General features: G+C 35.3%; 3 protein-coding genes across 6 annotated transcripts; 2 read left to right on the forward strand and 1 right to left on the reverse strand.

The window, feature by feature from the left end:
• The first annotated feature begins 816 nt into the window (after positions 1 to 816).
• LOC145591445 (uncharacterized) lies at positions 817 to 7,289 on the forward strand. Of its 4 annotated transcripts, none has more exons than XM_081647899.1 (8): positions 828 to 950; positions 1,378 to 1,532; positions 2,792 to 4,645; positions 4,743 to 4,801; positions 4,896 to 5,118; positions 5,198 to 5,572; positions 5,855 to 6,049; positions 6,470 to 7,289. In XM_081647899.1, exons 3-8 carry the CDS (start codon positions 2,863 to 2,865, stop codon positions 7,144 to 7,146), a joined length of 3,312 nt encoding a protein of 1,103 aa, XP_081504025.1. In that variant the 5' UTR covers positions 828 to 950; positions 1,378 to 1,532; positions 2,792 to 2,862; the 3' UTR covers positions 7,147 to 7,289. The 4 variants fall into 4 exon arrangements, with proteins under 4 accessions (XP_081504027.1, XP_081504025.1, XP_081504023.1 ...); XM_081647897.1 differs by having other exon boundaries at positions 836 to 950; positions 1,373 to 1,532; XM_081647900.1 differs by having other exon boundaries at positions 839 to 950; positions 1,392 to 1,532.
• An 832-nt stretch (positions 7,290 to 8,121) lies between these two features.
• On the forward strand, positions 8,122 to 11,212 carry LOC145593039 (uncharacterized). Its single transcript, XM_081649549.1, has 6 exons — positions 8,122 to 8,319; positions 9,522 to 9,580; positions 9,660 to 9,718; positions 9,802 to 10,251; positions 10,419 to 10,509; positions 10,679 to 11,212. The coding sequence occupies exons 1-6, from the start codon at positions 8,175 to 8,177 to the stop codon at positions 10,763 to 10,765; spliced, it is 891 nt and encodes a 296-aa protein (XP_081505675.1). The 5' UTR covers positions 8,122 to 8,174; the 3' UTR covers positions 10,766 to 11,212.
• A 3,928-nt stretch (positions 11,213 to 15,140) lies between these two features.
• LOC145591446 (protein REVERSION-TO-ETHYLENE SENSITIVITY1-like) lies at positions 15,141 to 18,608 on the reverse strand. Its single transcript, XM_081647902.1, has 3 exons — positions 18,399 to 18,608; positions 16,405 to 16,817; positions 15,141 to 15,713 (listed from the first exon to the last, which is right to left on the reverse strand). The coding sequence occupies exons 2-3, from the start codon at positions 16,699 to 16,701 to the stop codon at positions 15,291 to 15,293; spliced, it is 720 nt and encodes a 239-aa protein (XP_081504028.1). The 5' UTR covers positions 16,702 to 16,817; positions 18,399 to 18,608; the 3' UTR covers positions 15,141 to 15,290.
• Positions 18,609 to 19,263: the final 655 nt, after the last annotated feature.

Below are 19,263 nucleotides of genomic sequence, written 5' to 3' on the forward strand. Positions count from 1 at the left end.
ATAAGATAATGTGACTAAAACTTCTATTTTTAGTACACTTATTACTATCCTTGACCCTTTTTAGTGTTTTACATGCTCAACTTCCTATAATGGTACTCTTTAACTCTATCCCAATTTACCTCTCACAGCCAAAGTTGGCTATTCAGGAAAAACAGCCGTTCAGGACACTTTTTTAGGGATCCTACATCTTTGAAATAAAAAAATAGGTTTTTTAGAGGTTCTTTGTTTAACCTTTTCTCCGAGCCTCAAAAATGTTTGTGAATGTCATAGGCTATAGCCATATGCACAAAATTATGCAAGTGAAAAAACATGCTCGTTAATTTCTCGAGTCGAGTCGAATTCGAGTTGAGCCAACTCAAGTCAAGTTTTGACCGACCTTTGACCAAGTCGAGTTTGAGTTGCTCGCGAGTTGCACAACTCGATTAGCACCCCTAAGTGAGAAATGCCTATTTTGAGTAAGATCAGAACAAACACATGTCATTTCAACATAGCAAATGAGACCTAACTATTATGAGTAACATTAGGCCATACAAGTTTTATTTCAAGAAAACAGATGAGACCCAATTCTTTTGAGTAACACGTGTCATTTCAAGAGAGCAAATTAGAGCCGTTGATTTTAGACTTGCTCCTCAACGTTTCTATTTAGTTTAATTAAGTTTCATTTGGACCGGTCAAATTTTATTTAATACAAACTCTATTATTTACATTATCAAGTACGAAAGTATTATTTTTGTGTCCAATTACGACAGATCGATTTAGATTATTTCAGTTCAAAAGAACGAGACGGTAATAAAATCAATTTTCTCCCAAAGAGAGGGGTGAAATGTCGCATCTCCTTGCCTAAACCCCACAGAAATTGGCTCGTTGGTTCTATCAAGTTCAACAACGCCGCTGTTCTGGAGTTGTCTCTTGCCCCTCTTCACTTAGTATCTGCCCTCTTCTAGCTAAAGGTACCATCTTTTTGCTCTTAAACACACAATTTTATTTTTTATTTTCAATTTTTGCATACCATTTACTTTGTTAATTTCTATTCATTTTATTTTTGGGATTTTCCAATTTCAGTAAATTTTGTCACTGTAATTTGTCACTGAAGCTTTTAGTTAAGGTTTAGGTAACCCTGAATTATGTGTGAATGTTTATAGAATTTATGTTTTTGTTGGAATTCTATTTAAAAAAATTTATGCATTTTGATTTGGGTTCTTTTTTGCATGCTTAATTTTATATTTTGAGAAGTTGTGATTTCCTTGTTGTTGTTATTTTGATGGATGATATCTAGATTATTTATTCCTTTTGTCCCAAATAAATGGATCGTCATTTTTTCCTTTTATGCCCGTTCCAATTTAATTTAATTTAAGTTAATTAACACACTCAGATCAGTGTCTTTGCTCCAGTCTCCCTGAACCCTAGTTGGCAGCACCAACACGGCGATGGTTGAGGCGGCAATTACGAGCATAGGAGGTATCTGAAGGCTACGGCGACAGTGGCACATGGCCATACTAAATTCAGTATTCTGAATTTTTGATTGTATATTTGTATGTCCAATTTTCCCATTACAAGGCTGCATTTGTTTCATTTTTGTTTAATTATGTATGGTGATTTTAGAATTTTAGATAATTAGATGGTTTTTAACGTGTGACATTGAGGTAATTTGTAGTTCGAGTTGAAATTGATGTGAATTGAACTTGAAACCAAGATAGATATCATTGAAATTGATTGTTTTTCCATTTTTGGATGGATGTCAATGTGTCATGTATGAACCTCATTCTTGACTATTGCATTAGTGCTCTTTACATGAATTAGTTAGATGATTTTTATTATCGGACTCTTCATTTCAAAAATTGAGTCCTTTCGGTTACTCGGACTCTTCATTTCACCTTAACTACCCGTGTCGGACCTTCGACACTCAAATGTAAGCAGGACACTTAGACACTTCATTTTAGTTCAAAATTTGGAAAATAGCCAAGTCGAACACCATGCGTACTGGAATCTGAGTAATATAGCTTTCATGCAAGTCCTCCCAATATGCAGATCAACTATATCCAACACTTTTGTTTATTTAAAAAATCTTTAATCTCTTATTACATTTAATAACCTGGTGCATCAACTAGTTTTTATATCAAAAGGGTTTCCAAACATAGTGTGAGAATTGCTTGATGAGAAGGAAGGCTTTTTTCTCTTTACTGGGCGTTATTATGCTCAATAAATGATGTACATTAGTTGCTTTGAGCCCATGGAACATGATTTATGTAAAAAATTATGTATGATGTGGATAGAAGTTTTGATTTTTATAAACAAGAAGCTTTCCCAATTAATGTCTGACAATGATGGTTTCTTTTCTCTTGAAGATGATTCACTTGCTGGATTGTATTTATTTAAAATATGCATATTGGTTTCACCTTAAAAAGTATATTATGTTTACTCTATTTTGATTTCCTGGGAGAAGCTGGAGGGAGTCGTTGCTGCCTATTTTTCAATCAATTGAATTCCATACGCTTTAAAATTTAGTTAGGATGCATTGAGATTTATGAGGAGAATTGTCATAATAATTTTGTCTCAATGTGTCATATTAATAAATTATGCACCTTTCTTGCTTGTACAACTAAAGCAAAAGAAAACCTGAGGATGGTTACTGAATTGAGACAATGATGCTGTTTCGTGTGCTGTTCCTTAAGCATATTGTGTGTGAGTTCTGGTATCTTTTTTGTTATTAATGCTGGTGAATGCTACTCTTTATGTGGTGAGTTTCTCATTCTGAAAACATTTTGTTGACCATGGCTATCTTTTGCTGCAGTGTGGACATGCTGTTGCTGTGCTAACATTCTAAGCTGGGCCGTTCACCGTAATCTTTCAGGAAAATAGGTAATGTCGGATACCGAGAAGTCTAATAAAATGTGGAGTCCAAAGCCTGTTGAACACGGGGACTCTGAGGCTGCTAAGCTTTGTATGGTTCTTCATGATTGCAAGCAATCTGTCGAGGATTCTTTGCAGCAGACCATCAGGACAAAGAAGCTTAAACATGGAAAATTCAAGGGTCATGATGGGAATTATGTAAGGCTCGGCCCTTGTTTCAAACCTGAAAAGGTTGATAAAGTGCTCAAATCACTTAAGGAGTGCTTTCCGACTGAATTTACCAAGCCGCCCTTTTTGAATGAGCCAGAGAAGCTAAAGTGTGATTGGGTGAAAAGCTCAGGCAAGCCAGTCAATGGTTGGACTTCTACCATTGACACTCGACAATGGTTCAATCGACTTTCTAGCAAGCACAATAAGTGGAGGAAGATGCGTATTTATGAGTTTTTAAGGCTCTCTACATATCCTGCTTTGCCATTTTATGGTGCTTTGACTCTGGGATTACTATGTTGTTGGAATCCCTGCCTCAATGTGTTTGTCACTGGTCAAGGTTTTAAAACTATCACACTTGAGGACATAGCTTTTCTTACTGGGTTGTCTCCTGCTGGTATAGACCTCCCCACTCAAGTTCTAATAGATGGAGCTCTTGACATGGAGAAGATTACGCCATGGAAGAACAAAACAAACATGTCATATAGCTCCATTGTGGATTTTTATAACCCTGATAAGAATAAAAATCTTGAAGCTGATATCTCTAGGAAAGAAGAGGTATTGTTTATCAACCTTGCTTTATGTAAATTGATGATGTTTCCTTCTTGCAATGTCAATAAAACTTTCTTGAAGCTTGCGGCAAATATTGAGGCTTCAGGACACGATCAAAAGGGAATTAAATCCTTGTGTCTTGCCCCTCTGTTCCTGGGACAAGTGTATCGATGTCTTTATCGACTTCGAACCCATGAGAAGCTTTCTACTGCTGGTGGCCCTATATGGGTCATATCTATGTGGGGACTTTTTTACTTCCCTTGTCTTGTTGAACATAAAGATGACGAAGAACTGAAAGCGGACTTTGACAAGCCTGCAGTTCTTCCTGTCAAAGAATGTTGCTGCTATGGGGAGTTGGCTATTCATACCAATTCTCCAGTGGTACATCTAGCATTTGAAGAAGTCTTACGGGGACTTTTGTTCCCCAGGCAGGCAAATCAATCTGATTGGCATCCTTTTTCTGGTGAGGACGAAATGGATATTTCATTAGAGGTAAAATCTAGGGAGGATACATTAGGGCAATGCATGAAGGCAGCAACCCCAATTTGGCTCTTAGAGATATCTTGCATGATGATCCGTGAAGAGGATGAATCGCATTGGTCATCAATTTTGTTACCTCGAGACCTCATCTGCCTCGAACCACAAGTTATTGGTATTGAAGTCTATAATCCCAATCTTGTGGCTCGTCAATTTGGAATGACTCAAGGTCTGGGCATCCCCTACTATAAGACCTTAAATCGTCCTTGGGGAACCAGACCCAATCTCTTGGACATGGCCTTGAAACCAGCGGACAACAAGTTTGCCTTCACTGAGAAATGGCTGAAGTCTTTCCCTACCTATGAGGTAAAGACTCTTCATACCATCCCTTGGTTTAGACGGGCTGAGATAGACCCAGGTTATGAGCTCTGGTGGATTGATTTTCTCAAGAGGTGTCAGCCTTCATGGCTTGAGGCTTTTGCCACTCTTATTCGGAACATCCAAGGCCCACTAATGGTTTCTTCGCCATTAACTGGCCAAGCTATGAATCCAAGGCAAAGTAATTCACTCTTACCCAGCTTACCCTTATTGCTGTCAAATACTCAAATGTCTATTTTTCTGATTCTCTTTAATTCATGAGTTTTTAATAATATTAGATAAACAAAGTCGAGCTCGATTCCCTGTTGATCCTCCTCAGACAAAATCATCGAGCCAGGTACTGTAGGATCTCTTCTACCTCCTCTGTATGTCCTTTTCCTTTATTATGAATAATTGGATATTAATGCTGACATCTATGTACTTTCTTTTAGATAGAAAAAAATGCTCAAACATCTACTGCTAAGAGGGAACTGAAAAGAAAGAGTGAAAGGATCATGGCCGCTTCTACTTCCCGGCATTCAAAGAAGGCTGTTGTGGAAGAGTCTAAAGAATGTGATGATAATACCCCCCTCAGGATTTTTAGGAGGAGGCATTCTACTGAATCTACTCCATCTTTCCAGCGTTCCCTCAGGACTATAAGAAAAAAAAGAAAATGTATGCCTTAGCTTCATCTCAAGTTTTCTTTGAATTTGTAATTTCAAGCTTAATTTTCACAATTTTCTCTTTGGTGCAGACAATTATCAACCAGTAGTTTCAAGGAGTTCAAGTATTGTGCTGGCCTGTTCAAATAATCCAAAAGAAATTAACGTGAAGCCGAATAATATCTCACAAACCGTTGGCCCTGATATTTATAACGTTTCCTTGAAAGTTCTCAAGGTTCTTGAGAAGGAAGTGAAAGAGGAAGCAACCACCTCTGCTATAGAGCAGGATACTTCCCATGCTACCCAAGGTATTCCAGAATGCTTAACAAAAATAATTGCTGAAGAAATAGGATTTGAAACTGCGAGTTCTGAGCCTGAGGACTCACTTGAGCCACCTCATGAGATGGTTCGTGGAATGGGTTCTGCTAATCTCAAGGAGACATCATCTGTTCTTTCAATGGACCTAAGTACCATCTGTTATCCCTTCTTTGTTCTTTTATTATACTTCCTGTGTCTAGACTTACTAGTCAAAGTTGCGAAATTTCCAAAAGGATGCAGTTCTTATCTTCTGTAATGGTAAAAGAACTTACTAGGGAATTTATATTTAGCATTAGTTTAGTAAATTTATTCTTCATTCTAAAAATAAGAACAAATTTGTTATTTATCTATTTATTTATTATTTTTTTAAATTTTATTGGGATTATGTTTCTATGCCCTTCTCTCATTGTCTTCACACTTGCCTATTTTAGATAAGGTGGCTTTGGAATCCCAGGAAGCCAACCTTAATAGTATCTCTCCTCAAGCAGAAGATCGCCCATCAATAGAAGTGGAGCCTGCGGAAGGCTCTGGGACGAGAGGTGCCACCACTTCAGACAATTCTCAAGCTATTGTTGTTGATGGTTCTTCCGCATTCTTGGAGATGGAGCAACCTTTTAGCCCACAAGGTATCATTTAATAAGTAATCTATTCTCAGAATTTTCTTCTAGGAAAACTTACTGAATTTCAAACTCCAGTAGGGGTCAAGTTTTCAAACCAACTCTTATTAAGAAATTTGGGAACAAACTCCCTGAATTAGTAAACATAGTCTGCCTCCAATATTATGTCATTGTGTCAATTTCTACATGAATGATGAATCACTTTTTTCATGCTTTTAATTTTGAACCAAATGCCCCATGTAACCCATATGTTGAGAATGGTTCATATAAGAAGAGTATACTGTTTAATGGATGTTTTCATTTATATTTTTTTTACTGGTTTTTGAGAATTGTACCCCTACTTCCTGATGGTTTATGGTTTATATTCATAATTCAGACCTGGGGTAGCATTTAGTTTTCCTCAACCCTGACAATGCTCTCTTTTCTTAGGGCTCTCTTACACCCCGGAAAAGGCACTTGCTGAGGTTAATTCACTTGTGTGTCTCATTGAGGATACCCTTCGCCCTGCTCCTATTCCATCAGCATTTGATGTTGAGAAAGAAAATGCAGAGAAGATTCTCAATGTATTGCAAAGTAACATGGAGAACCTCACAGCATATGCTGACCTCGCAGATCAGATAAATAAACTTGCTGCTGTATCCCCTCCACAATTTCAGCCTAATTTGGCTCATTTTCGAAACATTTTCTTATCCCTTCAAGATCAGCTGCAAGATATTTATAGAGATGGAGCTAGACAGACCTGCAATACCGACACCCTTCGTACCTTGAGCAGTGCTGCCAAAGAGCTTCGAGATCGTATTCAGAATAGTCAAGAGCGAATAGACCAAATTCAAGCAGAGTGTAACGAATATGACAAGGAGATTGAAGTGCTGGAGTCAAAACTTCTGAACCTGAAGCAACTGAGAGCCAGTAAACAACAAGAGCTAGCCCTGGAGCAGCATAAATTTGCTGATTTTTCCTTGAGTTGGTCAGTTACTATTCCATCTCTTCAAAAGCAGGCTAAAATTATGGTTACTGCTCAACAGACGCAGGCAGAACGGGAATCTACCCTCAAAACTGTCAAGGCTAATGTCCATAGTTTTCTTGAGCTTTTAAGAACAATGTAGTTTTCTTCATTTAGAGGAAAAAAAGATACAGCTATCCTCTCTGTACTTCAGTGTAGAGTATTACATTGCTGGATGCGCCAAAATGTTTGTATTATTTTATTCAAAATGTCATAATACTTTGGCCTTGTTTGGCAATTAGCGATTAGCTTGTTAGTCGGTTGTATTAGCTAGTTGTATTAGGTTATTTGACAAGTTAATTGTATTAGTTCTTTGTCTAAAAGTGTAGTGAATAACTATTAGCTGAAAACTACCTTGTTGTGTGAAAAGAGAAATAAGGATATTGATTATGTTATTGTTAGGGTAGAAAATTTGGTCTACCTCGATGTAGAGTGATTATTTCACACCTACATTTACAAATCCTTCTTTCAAAGACTTAAAAATCCTCCAAACATAACTTAATTATATATTCTTACACAAATACACTTAGTTTAGAGTCTTTAGGCTACTCATAAACCTTTTTTTTGGTACCCAAACCTCTCTAATTAAACACTCCCATTAACACTAAGCCCTCGCCTGTGAAAAATCTTGTATAAGATGGTGTTATATACTTATATGCGTACTCACTTCTAAGATATTTTAACCAACTGCCAATATTATCAATTCTACATTACTTTTTGCAATCACTCGTATTACCTTCCTATAGGTCTTACCAGGTTGGTTATTCCCTCAGTCCCTATGGCTGTTTTTCGTCCCATTTGACTTTCATGACTTTCAAAATACTCCCTCTGTCCTTTAACAAAGCCGGAGGGAGTACGTCCTAAAACATAAATATCTTTAATTTATAAAAACTTGATATTAATCGATGTATCTAATAAGATCTCATATATTTACGGAAATTTATGATCAACATTATTAAAGTTTGACTCAAATATTGACACTGGGCAAAAGAATAGAGACACAGGAGTACATTACTGTATACGAAGTCAAATATTCCCAGCATAAATCTAACGCTATCAAATTTCCCCCCTTTTCCTTTTTTCCTGTGTGGCTGTGTACTTGTATGTGTATGTGTTATTGAACAGGTATTAATGGCGGACAAACCAAGTAAAGCTTTGGTGCTCTATGGTTACGGCTTAGCACCTCACATCACCCCTTCTCACTCTTACATTCATGCTCTTGCATCCAAAGCTTGCTGTGGCTTCTTAGCCCTTGATGATTCCTCTCCTACTCCAGGTTTACCTTCCTTGATTATCATTCTCATTTCAATTTCTTCATTTTTGCTTTGATTTCTTAGATACCCAGAATCAAAATTGGAAAATTTGATCATTTCTATGTTTGATTTTATGTTTATTTATCAAAATTAATGATTTTTCTTTCTGGGTTTTGTATGAAAAGTCAAGATATGATCTTTATAAAGTTTAGGAAAATATAATAAGGATTGGTGTCATGGTAATTGGTCAAATGAGTTTTATTGTCAAATACTTGTGTAGTTAGAGGTTGTTAATTGTTTTGTAATGGCAATTTTGTCTTTGTTGTAGAGATATTGGAAGTCATTTAGTTCTTGAGCTATTGATTCATAATTTATCACCAATTGAGCTACTGATTCATGTTTTATGGTTCCATTCCCTGTAAATTGTAATGCCTTCATCAGTTTTGTTAGTAGATTGAAAATATTATTGGGATTGATTTAGGATTCGAGGATTTTTATTGAAAATTATTACTCGTATTGATTATCAATGATCTAACATTGAAAAATATTACTCGTATTGATTGCCAGAGCAATTTATGTCAATTGTCACTTATGATTGTTCGCTTAATTGATGCTCCAAGCCTCCGATTCAGGATAGAATTCTAAACGTTACTAGCTGCAATGATCTTAACCATATAGACATTTTAGGCTCATAGAAGCCAGGTAGGATGGTTCCTGATCCTAAATGTTCTATCTGGTCTTTACCTGCAATTTAAATCTATCTAAGCCCTTGTTTTCTCCAGCTTCCTTGTTCTGTGATTCGTTGTTTTGTTATGGTGAGACATAACCTCTTTGATTCTTGGTTTCTTTTAAGCTATGTTCTCTTGTATGCATACTATTTGTTGGGTTTCCTGAATGAACAAGTCATATAATAGTTTTTTTAATTAATTTAGATGGATACATGTATGGCGAATTGGCGATCATGAAATACCATAACCCCTCACTAATCGGTATATATGACTAGATTTGAATATTTTTTTAAAAAAATCTCCTGTTATGTTTGTTTTTTTAAAAGTAATGGATCTTGTTTGAGTTAGTCATTGTGTAATTTCTGTAGTGGTATAGAATGCATTTGCTTGTGTGCATCTCTCTCTTTGACTCCTTGGATGTTGAGAAATTGAAAGTGGGAGAAGGGCATCTTTATGCAAAGTTAATTAATTAAATCACTACCTGTCTTCTATTGCAGAAGTAGAAGATGAGAAGCTTATCAGAGAACTGGCACAGCTACTGGATGCCAATGAAGCTGTAAGTATCGCTATGTGTGGATACAAGCTTTGTTGCTGTATAGGTTCTTTCCATGTTCACATTTACTTTTTGGGTTCAGAGTGAAAAGAAGGATCTTGGATCAGAAGCCTCAAAGCAAGTTCCCAGCATAGGGGATAGGTAAAAATGGTTCTATCATTGGAATTTTTGAGAGCAACAATTCTTATATATAAGAATTATAAACCCGAGAGGTTTTCCTGCAGGTTCATGCGAATGAAAGCTGCTATAGTCTCTAGTAGTCCTGCTGTCAAATCCTTTGGAGAGAAGCTTGGCTTCAGTAACCTGGAAGTTCAATCGGCTGATTTTGCAGCCGATGAGTTGCTAAGAACACTTGGATTTTTAGATGGGAATATAGCTGATGGCCATTATGATCTGGTCTTTGTTCATATTGGAGCACATGTGGGGGAGAGTACGCAGAATGATCTCGACTATGCAAACAGCTTAATCGGGAGGATATTGCAAGTAGCCCAACCTGGGTCAGAAATTGCATCCCGTTTGCATTTAACTCTCATAATGAGCTACGGAGCTGTCACGGTGGATGATTCGAACTTATCACTTGTGTCCTTGCATGATGGAAATGATTCTAACCTCCAGTCCCTCTTTCCACGTCAAAGCTATACCCTGAAAGGAGTAAATCCAAGGAATGGCATCAGGTACTTGAATGTTTTGATTTGGTTTCAACCCCTCTGTCTCTGTTGGTTTTGTGTCTAGTTTCCAAAACCCCGGGTTAGGTATTTAAGGGCTTGTGAAGGAGAGGGTGAGAGAAATGAAGCAGATACATATTAAACTACTTAATGGATTATTAATTTGTTCTTTACAGGCACCATTGCCCGATTTTAATAGCACAATGGCAGGATGCTGTAACTCGTAAAGATATGGCGCAAGAGTTTTCTTTCACTGAGTTCAGAAAGGTTTGTCTCTATAACTAAATTTTCAAACGGTCCATGCTAACAGGTTTTGCTGGTCGGGGAAAGTTGCAACTGTGCAGAATTCGATTCTTCCCTTTCTGATATCTAACAAAAAATACGAGGAAATGAAAAGACAGAACCTTATGTAACTTAATTTTTGCTATCATTTCAGAATTGCGGAAACCTTGCAATAGCAGCTGATAGATTTTTGTATGAGATAGCCTTCAAACTATGGAAGGCACCCAAGTATGGAGCTTAGAGTGTGAGCTAGAGTTTAGCTGCGTATGACATGGGATTCTGGAGCTGTATTGATCAAGAATGCAGTAAATCGAGCCACGCCCGAATGCCAATCTTATACTAATATCATCAGTTCATCACTGACCAGCTTCAGATTGACATTTCTGAAATGCTGAAGCTAATTCTGACATGACAGCGAGACAGATAACTGATGCATCAACTACTTTAAACGGATCTGATGTGATAGCTGTAGGAGTTTAATTTGTATTTTTATTTTTGAAGTGCACTGCAATCGTAACCTGATAATATGAAAAACTCAAATTTTGTTCTTGCATTTGCAACATGCTGCTTGAAATCAAACAGACAAGAGAATAAATGTTAAAGCAAAGAGAGGTTGCTCATTTTGGTCGCAACGTTTTGCTTTCATCTCAGTTATTTCTAATTTAATTTCCCACGCTATATTATGGAACGATTTCCCTAAAACTTCTTTAATTGTAAATTAGTTATCTATTTGTCGGTTTAAAAACTTATTCCCACAATATGGTCCAGGTAGGATTGATGAAGCTTTTTTTTTTAAAAAAAAAGGTTCGGTAAAGAATTGCTAACGGTGATAGTAGTTCTATACATATAAAACCGCTAATAACGTTAGCGGTTTTTATATTAAGTTTTAATGGAGGTTTCCTAATGCAAGAACCGTTAGCGGTTTTATAAGTATACAACAGCTATCGATGTTAGCGGTTCTTTCTTAAAAAAAAAAAAAAAATTTACCAATCCTCGGACAATAATAAATTTTTAAACCAACACAAATACAAAATTAATTTACAATTACACAATTTTTAGGGAAATCTTCCCACTTAATTAAATTGGGCCGAAACTCAAAAATCCAAACAAATTTGAAATACTTCCCAAAACCCCCCAAATACCCCCACTATTTCTTAACGGTTATATGGTTTTAGGAAATTTTTATGAAATTCAAATATCTAAAAAACCTACAAAAATTGCAATTACCGACTTAATTACCGTGTAGCTTAATCCTCAAGCTAAGGAATCATGAACTCACATTTCTATATATAATGTAATGTAGTTAGGTTCATTGATTTTTTCTAAATTTGTTGTTAACAAAAATTACAAAATTAAAGGCAAGTTTTTTTAGAGTGAAAATACGAAGAATTTTAGAGTAAAGATACTTGATTGTGCTATCAATGGGGAAGGTACGAGTTAACAATGTTGTGATCGATTGTGAGCATCGTCAACCAAAAACATGAAAGCCGAAAAATTGTAAAGATATGGAGATTTTTGTACGATACGATGAGTATGAGCGTTGGGTTAAGTGTGACGAACAACAAGATGAAACAACGTCGTCTCCGTATGTCAAAACTAAGATGGAGTTACTTGGGAATTATAATCCCGTAGATTGTGAAACGTGTAAAAGTTTTTTATCGAATTATCTTACATCGGTTGTGTTTCACCCTAACCCTAATGAAGTGCTACAAGACATGTTCGAGAAGGTTTCGAGTCTTCGACTTAGGCTTGGTACGTCGAAAAAAGTGTGCGGGACTTATGCCGTGTATGAAATTGTGAACAATATTGAGGGACATTGTATGTCACGTAACAAAGAAAGGTTAATCACTTGGGTTGATTACCGGGAGCAACAACCTCAACCACAGCCCGCAATGGAGGTGATTAAAGAAGGAGGTTTGCCTACGCAGGGTGAGGGTTTTACGTGTGCTATTTGTCTCCAAGGGGTTAAAATTAACGGAAAGAAGAGGAAGAGATCGAATGATGATGATCAAGAAGTGGCGCGACAAGAAGAGGAGTCGGATTATTGTGCAAATAAACGAGTAGTGAGATTAGTGTCATGCCATCATATGTTCCACAAGACTTGCATTGATCGATGGGTAAAGGATTGCGGTCATAATACTTGTCCTCTATGCCGGAATCAGTTGCCAAACGAATCAAGATGTCGTTGTAATTGGGAGGTGTCTAAGAAGAAGGCTTTGGATAATTCCAAGACTATTAAAACTGATTATGATATAATTTGTAATTAGAAGCTCTTAGACGTATCAAGTTAAACTAAGGGGGCGTTTGGTCTAAATTCCGTAAACGGAATGGAAAGGATTTATATAAGGGAAAGGGTAATGATACACATTACCTTTGATATATGTTTGATATCTTTATAGAATGGAAACGAATTGAAGAGTTTAAGATTGAGGAGGGAAACACATTTTGTTTCCACTAGTTGGATAAGGGTAACAATTTGGGGGATTTTGTTACCCTTTGGAAACAGTATTTGTTACTTGTAGCTCATACCAAACTAATAGAAATGGAAACACTTATTTGTTTACGTTTCCTACATTACAAATTTTCATACCAAACACCCCCTAAGTCTATTGTTAATTGTAATATAATATGACTTGTATTGTTTGAAAGTTTCCTTGATTTCAATATTAATCACATATCAAGGGATTTCAGGAAACTAATAAAATTGTCGTTGTTACATATAAAGATTATTTATGTGATCCCGATTAATATACTTTTTCATATACATGCATGTTCTATTTATCATATTTTCTTTTATCATATTTTCATGTTCTTTAATTTTGAATTAATAAATCCGAGGAATAAATGTCAAAATTTGAAGGTGAATCTACCCTAATCTGCAGGTTTGCTATTGTGTTGTATAAAATCTAAACGCAACTCTAAATAAAATATGTAGTCTTGGCATAATATGTGCACCAATGTCAGGAAAAAGACTTATATTGTGAGTCTGTATATGTTTAAGCATCAATAAGATAGATAAATTTATTGTACATATTGTGCTTACAATGACATAACTGAATAACCAGTATTCAATTTCTTAGAGAATTACGGTTATATGCTATTATGCTAATACAATTTTTCCTGCATCTGCCAAATTCCAGACTCTTCTACACTACTAGACTAAACCTGCAGGCGGCCGGAATTACACAATCAACAACCATAATAGTCTGATTGTTGGAACAAAATTTCAGCGTCTTAATTGGGCATTAGAAATTTATTTGGCTAGCTCCTTCAGACTCGACCACTCGGTTACTCATGTCATATTAATATGACGACATTGTGTCACACAAGGTAACACCTAGAGTCCAAGTAACATAGTTTCCACAACAGAATCCTGTACTAAACCAAATAGATTATTTTTATGTTAGACTAGGTTTGTGCCCGTACGATGCCCGGCTTATTAATTGAATTTTAAGATAAATTTTTAATATATATATCAAATTTTAAAATATATCATTGATACAAAATTAGTTAGGAATTGATGTGCTTTTGTAACGATTTGCTACCTAGTAGACATGCAATGACTAATAATAATGTGGTGGAAATGATCGATTTAATACATTAAAAAAATAAAAAAATAAAAAATTAGAAAAAATAAATGTTCAAAGCCTGTTGGGTGAACCCGAATCCAAAACTTTGGACAAGGGTTGAATATTTCTTGACTCGTAACCTGAAGTAACTCAATCCGAAATGACTCATAATCCGACCCTATTAACAAGTCTACATAGTAATAAAATTCTACTGTATCAGATTGTGAAGTATATTGTTTTAACCAATTAGTATGTATTATAAATAAATATTTTACGCTTTGAACTACTCCCTTCGCTCCAAAAAATATTATGATATAAAAAATAAATTTATATGATAATTTTTTAGAATTATAATTTAATAACTTTTTTTTAAATAAAATTATAATTCAATTTGTAACTCTGAAATATTGGTATTTAATCAAAAATAAAATTCTAAATTAACAATTTTATCTTAAAATTCTATCCAAATATAATTCTAAAGTAACTTTTTTTATCTTAATTTCTTGACATTTGCTCATCCAAAAAAAGCAGGCAAGAGAACATAAGTTTGGAGTTAAATATGTACTATGCACAATCACAATGATCAGTGTATAACCATCTATAAGATCAAATAGGTCATAAACCTTTTCTCAAATAATGTTCTTATCATATATGCCAAGAATGTAGATTATTCCAACAACCAATAAAAACGCATGATTATCCCCTTCACCCAATACCCGATATACAGCAGTCCATGCTCTTCGAATTCCTGAACAAATTTGTCTTCCTTTCATCCTTTCATATATGATAAGGCTAAGAACAATGGAAGTTTCTCCTCCTTTCTTTTGCTCCAAAATTGTTCTGGCATTGCATCCTGTGTTATTAGCCAATATCAAATTTTTTTAAACAGGACCTGTTCTAAAACATTAGAATGCTTGTTCTAAATTATGTTTTGGAGATGGCTGGAATTGAACTTGAGCTTGTCATGAGGAGAAATCAATGCAGAACATAAAGAGCCAGATGGAATCAATATCTGTGCAACGCCGAAATTATATATATATATATATATATATATATATATATAAATTCCCTTCATTTCCCTGTAAATATGCCAGCCTTGCATAAGTCTTAATTGCAACCTCTACAAATGTTCATCTGTACCATGCTGCCATTACAACTTACAAAAGTTTGAATTATTATTACCAAATCTCGAATCACCTAGCATTCTAGTATGTTGTTGACAACATAGGTTCCTACCACAAACCAAGCAAGAAGCATAAGAGAAAAAGATAGCAGTGCGATCAAGAAGGGCCAGCCAACCATGTAAATGCCGAGGCACAGAACCGCTAGAAAAGGCAAAAAGGATCTTAAGACTGACATGCCATCCACCCATCTTCCCTTGCATAGGACCACAGCAGCAACATTAATCATGTTCCAGCTCATTGATCCACCATAGCAAAGGCGATTCAGACAGTTGGCCACAAACGAGTGGCAATTGCACGTAAAGAGATTGTATGATTTGTTCTCATAGTGACGCAAACTTGTTTCTAGAGCGTCATCCCAAGATATAGCAGTACCAAGCTCGTGATGTTTGTAGCGCTGCTCGCATTTGTGCTTTGATAGATTCTGAGGAAAGCAGCACTACAATAAACAACACAAATAGGGTTAAATGAATATATGATCATCTTCCAAGTTATTTCTTCCACACAGAGAGACAAGTAATTCCAACCAAAAAAACAAAACAGATGCACCAATTGAATGCACAATAATATTCCATTGTCACCAAAGTTTTTTTTTTTTTTTTTTTTTTGACGAGACATTGTCACCAATGTATATATCAACCAAATTTCATCAAATTTTCAAAACTAGTCCCAAGAGAAAAAAACACAATTAGATCTTAAAGATTATATCAGATAAATTATATATATGGTTAAAAGAAGGTTCTAGCTTCATAAAGCAACCTTAACATTGACCTTGAAAGATTTTACCAACAGGCTGTTAGTTATTTATTTAATGTTATATCACTACATATCGTGAAGTAAAAAGATAAGCATATACCATTTTGAAAAAACACAACTTGCAGTATAATTTAAACAGATAACATTGTTTGAGATAACGTTTTTGCCTAAAAACAAGACATTATACAGGTAAGTTGTACATAATAATAAACAAGTGGTAGAAAACAAGCAATAATCCTCTCTCAGTTGTAAGGAATTTAGTACAGTTTTAGTTAAGATATAATTATAAATTCTCAATAATCCTAATTATAGCACAGGAATTTACAGCCTCAAAATAATGCTGGTGGAAGTATTCAAAGTTAGCAAGGCAATACCTGTCTTCTGTCAAGTTGGTAATATCTTGCCACTGCACCAAATGCAAAATCGTTTACAGTTACCAGATTAGACCCAGAAAAGTCAAGAATAGAGCCATCCTCTCGACATATTCCAACATGTCCAATAAAAGGTGCCAACCATGAGACAACTGGAAGTGGAGTCCAAACTAAACAACACGGGAACTTCGACTTCACCGGATCAATATCATCAAGAGGCCATAGTTCATCTAGCACGCTTACAGTTTCATCAGTGCTACCTGCTTCTAAACCCATTCCAGAAAGTGTTGCATGTATCATAAGGCTATCTTAGATGGTTTGAGAAGATGTGTAACATATCAAATATTGATTTCAAACATATTCCATTGCTCCCAATGTTGATCAGCATTCCCACACGCACATTCCAACTCAGAGGCCTGAAAGAAGAAATTAAGGAGCGTTTTATTTACAGTACAATTGCAGGCAGACATTTAAAAACACCAGTTAAAAAAAATGGGAAGCAATTTTTTCTTGAATATTTGTCAAAACCAAAAACTTTATGAAGTAGTTCTTCAATTTGGAAAATCTTCAGCCTTGCAAGATCTCAGCATTCAACAAATTATAACTAATGTGTAAAACTCGGACCAAAGAGTAATAAATAAGGTTGAAACCTCAGTGTTGACTAGGGCCTTGGATAAAGCCAATATAATATAATAGACTGCTGAGAAGAGATTCAAAGAATAATCCTGCCGATGTCTGCTTTCTGTGCAAAAGAAATCGTCTGTTTACACGTTGTAAATCCACAACTTGTGAATTGGTTGTTTCAATTACAGATTACTCTCAATAACATGAAGGAGATAACAAGGTTCAAAATCTGGCACTAATGTTTTCCTGCTATTACCTCACCCAAAAAAGACCACCTTAGTAGTTGATGGTATGTTAAGGAGATGTGACAAGAGAAGTGACCAGTAAGCAGAAATAGAGATTTTGTGCGTGTATATTTTGCCTATTTAGGAAAAATCAACACATTTCTGGAGGTTAAATTGTTATATCCAATACAAAGGCTCAGTACATTGTGAAGTCCAACACTAAGCAAATAAGGGAAAGTACAATGTCAACCCCCCCAAACACACACACCCCCGCAATTCAAGTGAACAGCATACTAGCATAGTATATACCAAATCAAAAACCGAAAATATGTTTCAATGCGTAATTACAACCACCACCAAAAAAACAACAAAGCCTTAATCCCAATGATGTGTCAACAAACATGAACCATGATTTTATCTCCAATTACCATCAAACATGATCCCCTCTTTCCATTCCCTTTTCTCCATGTTTCGATGCTTAATATTCTATAAAAATTAAGCTTTAGAAACTATGCTAAAATGCTTATATTTGTCTTCAATCTGGGAGCATTGAGGACGACTTTTGCAATACACAAAACTTTGGGCAAGAATTTTTCAAAGACAATATTCGTTGCAGCCAAGACAAACATTTAGCAGCAACATTTTCCTTGCAATTATACTCGTCTTAGCAGCAATGAATATTGCCTTAGAAAAATCACCACCAAACACTTTTGTCAATGCAGGATTTCCCATATCCTTTCCAATGCAACCAACCTAAATCATAAATCTCTCACACATATACAGCACAAAAAAATGTGACCCTATTATTAAATATCCATCCTCTACTCAATTTTTTCCAAGCATCACACACTCCTTTCCAAAAACCCAGGAAAAATTAAAAATCAAATCTTTTTCCCCAATTCAGGCTACTAGATTCATTATTACAAACCCACAAAATAATACAGAAATTAGAATCCCACCAAAAATAATATCTTAAGACTAATACATTCAATGAAAAATGGGAAAATAGCAACAAGAATGAATCTAAACCAACCAAGCAAATCAACTTAAATTAAACTTCAACTAAATAAGAAAAAATAAAATTCAAAGCAAATAAAATAATATAAAATAAATAAAGCTTAAAATTATAAGATTGAAGAGAAATATTACCAAGAAGGAGAGCATAAAAGGAAGAACAGGTCAGAAAATGTGTACTATTTTCCAGTTGAAGGTGTTGTGTTTGCTTCTGTTTTTCATGTTGCAAAAACCACCTGCCAAACCACCACCTGCTTTCTTTTATTTCCAAAGATTTCATCTTTCCCAATAATTAAATAAAATAATTAAAATTTTAAAATTTTAAAAAGGGGGGTGAATTTCTTCTTCAAGAAAATAGATTGGAAGTTGGAAAAACGGAAAGGTTCATGAACCTCTTTTTTCTTTATTTCTTATCTAAGTTTTGGTTGGTGGGTCCATTCCACTTTTTACTTTTTTTAGCAAAGGGGGTTGGATCTTGTGATCATGAGTCTACTCTAGGTTGGTGAGGTGTAATGCTGAGTGTTTGACACGTGTAATTTGAGAGATATTAAGTTTTGATTAGTGCTGAGTGTTTGACACGTGTCTTTTGATATGATATTAAGGGTTGATTAGTGTAGTAATTAAAGGGGAGGTTGATTGTAGAGGAAAATTAGGATTTGAAGAATGCAAATGGAAAGTGGGACCCACAAGATCTAGTCAGTAGTCATACGTTAGGATGAATGTCACTGTTTGTAACTGTTTCTTTTGGGTGAATTTGTGGTTTGAGGTTTCCATGAAAAATATCTAAATTTTGTTTTAGTTGAGCAAATTATGGAAGTTGAAGACTTAATTAACGACATAAGAGCATTCCCAACAATGAGCAAAAAAATGCTCATGAGCAAAACTTTGGGTGAAATAAAAACAAAATTGACTTACATCAATGAGCAAAAGCAAAAATGCTCATGAGCAAAATGAAAATTGCTCATAGGATGAACATTTTTAAAGATGAACTAGTTAGTGA

Source organism: Chenopodium album, chromosome 18 (assembly GCF_948465745.1).
Source record: "Chenopodium album chromosome 18, dcCheAlbu1.1, whole genome shotgun sequence".
Taxonomy (NCBI): domain Eukaryota; kingdom Viridiplantae; phylum Streptophyta; class Magnoliopsida; order Caryophyllales; family Amaranthaceae; genus Chenopodium; species Chenopodium album.

Excerpts from the sequence above, each read along its gene's own strand:
- LOC145591445 (XM_081647901.1), top strand. The coding sequence starts at position 2,863 with ATGTCGGATACCGAGAAGTCTAATAAAATGTGGAGTCCAAAGCCTGTT. Across the intron at positions 5,119-5,197 it reads TATAAGAAAAAAAAGAAAAT|ACAATTATCAACCAGTAGTT; the intron begins GTATGCCTTAGC and ends TCTTTGGTGCAG. Across the intron at positions 5,573-5,854 it reads TGTTCTTTCAATGGACCTAA|ATAAGGTGGCTTTGGAATCC; the intron begins GTACCATCTGTT and ends TGCCTATTTTAG.
- LOC145593039 (XM_081649549.1), top strand. The coding sequence starts at position 8,175 with ATGGCGGACAAACCAAGTAAAGCTTTGGTGCTCTATGGTTACGGCTTA. Across the intron at positions 9,719-9,801 it reads GTTCCCAGCATAGGGGATAG|GTTCATGCGAATGAAAGCTG; the intron begins GTAAAAATGGTT and ends GTTTTCCTGCAG. Across the intron at positions 10,252-10,418 it reads AATCCAAGGAATGGCATCAG|GCACCATTGCCCGATTTTAA; the intron begins GTACTTGAATGT and ends TGTTCTTTACAG.
- LOC145591446 (XM_081647902.1), bottom strand. The coding sequence starts at position 16,701 with ATGATACATGCAACACTTTCTGGAATGGGTTTAGAAGCAGGTAGCACT. Across the intron at positions 15,714-16,404 it reads ACCAACTTGACAGAAGACAG|TGCTGCTTTCCTCAGAATCT; the intron begins GTATTGCCTTGC and ends TGTTTATTGTAG.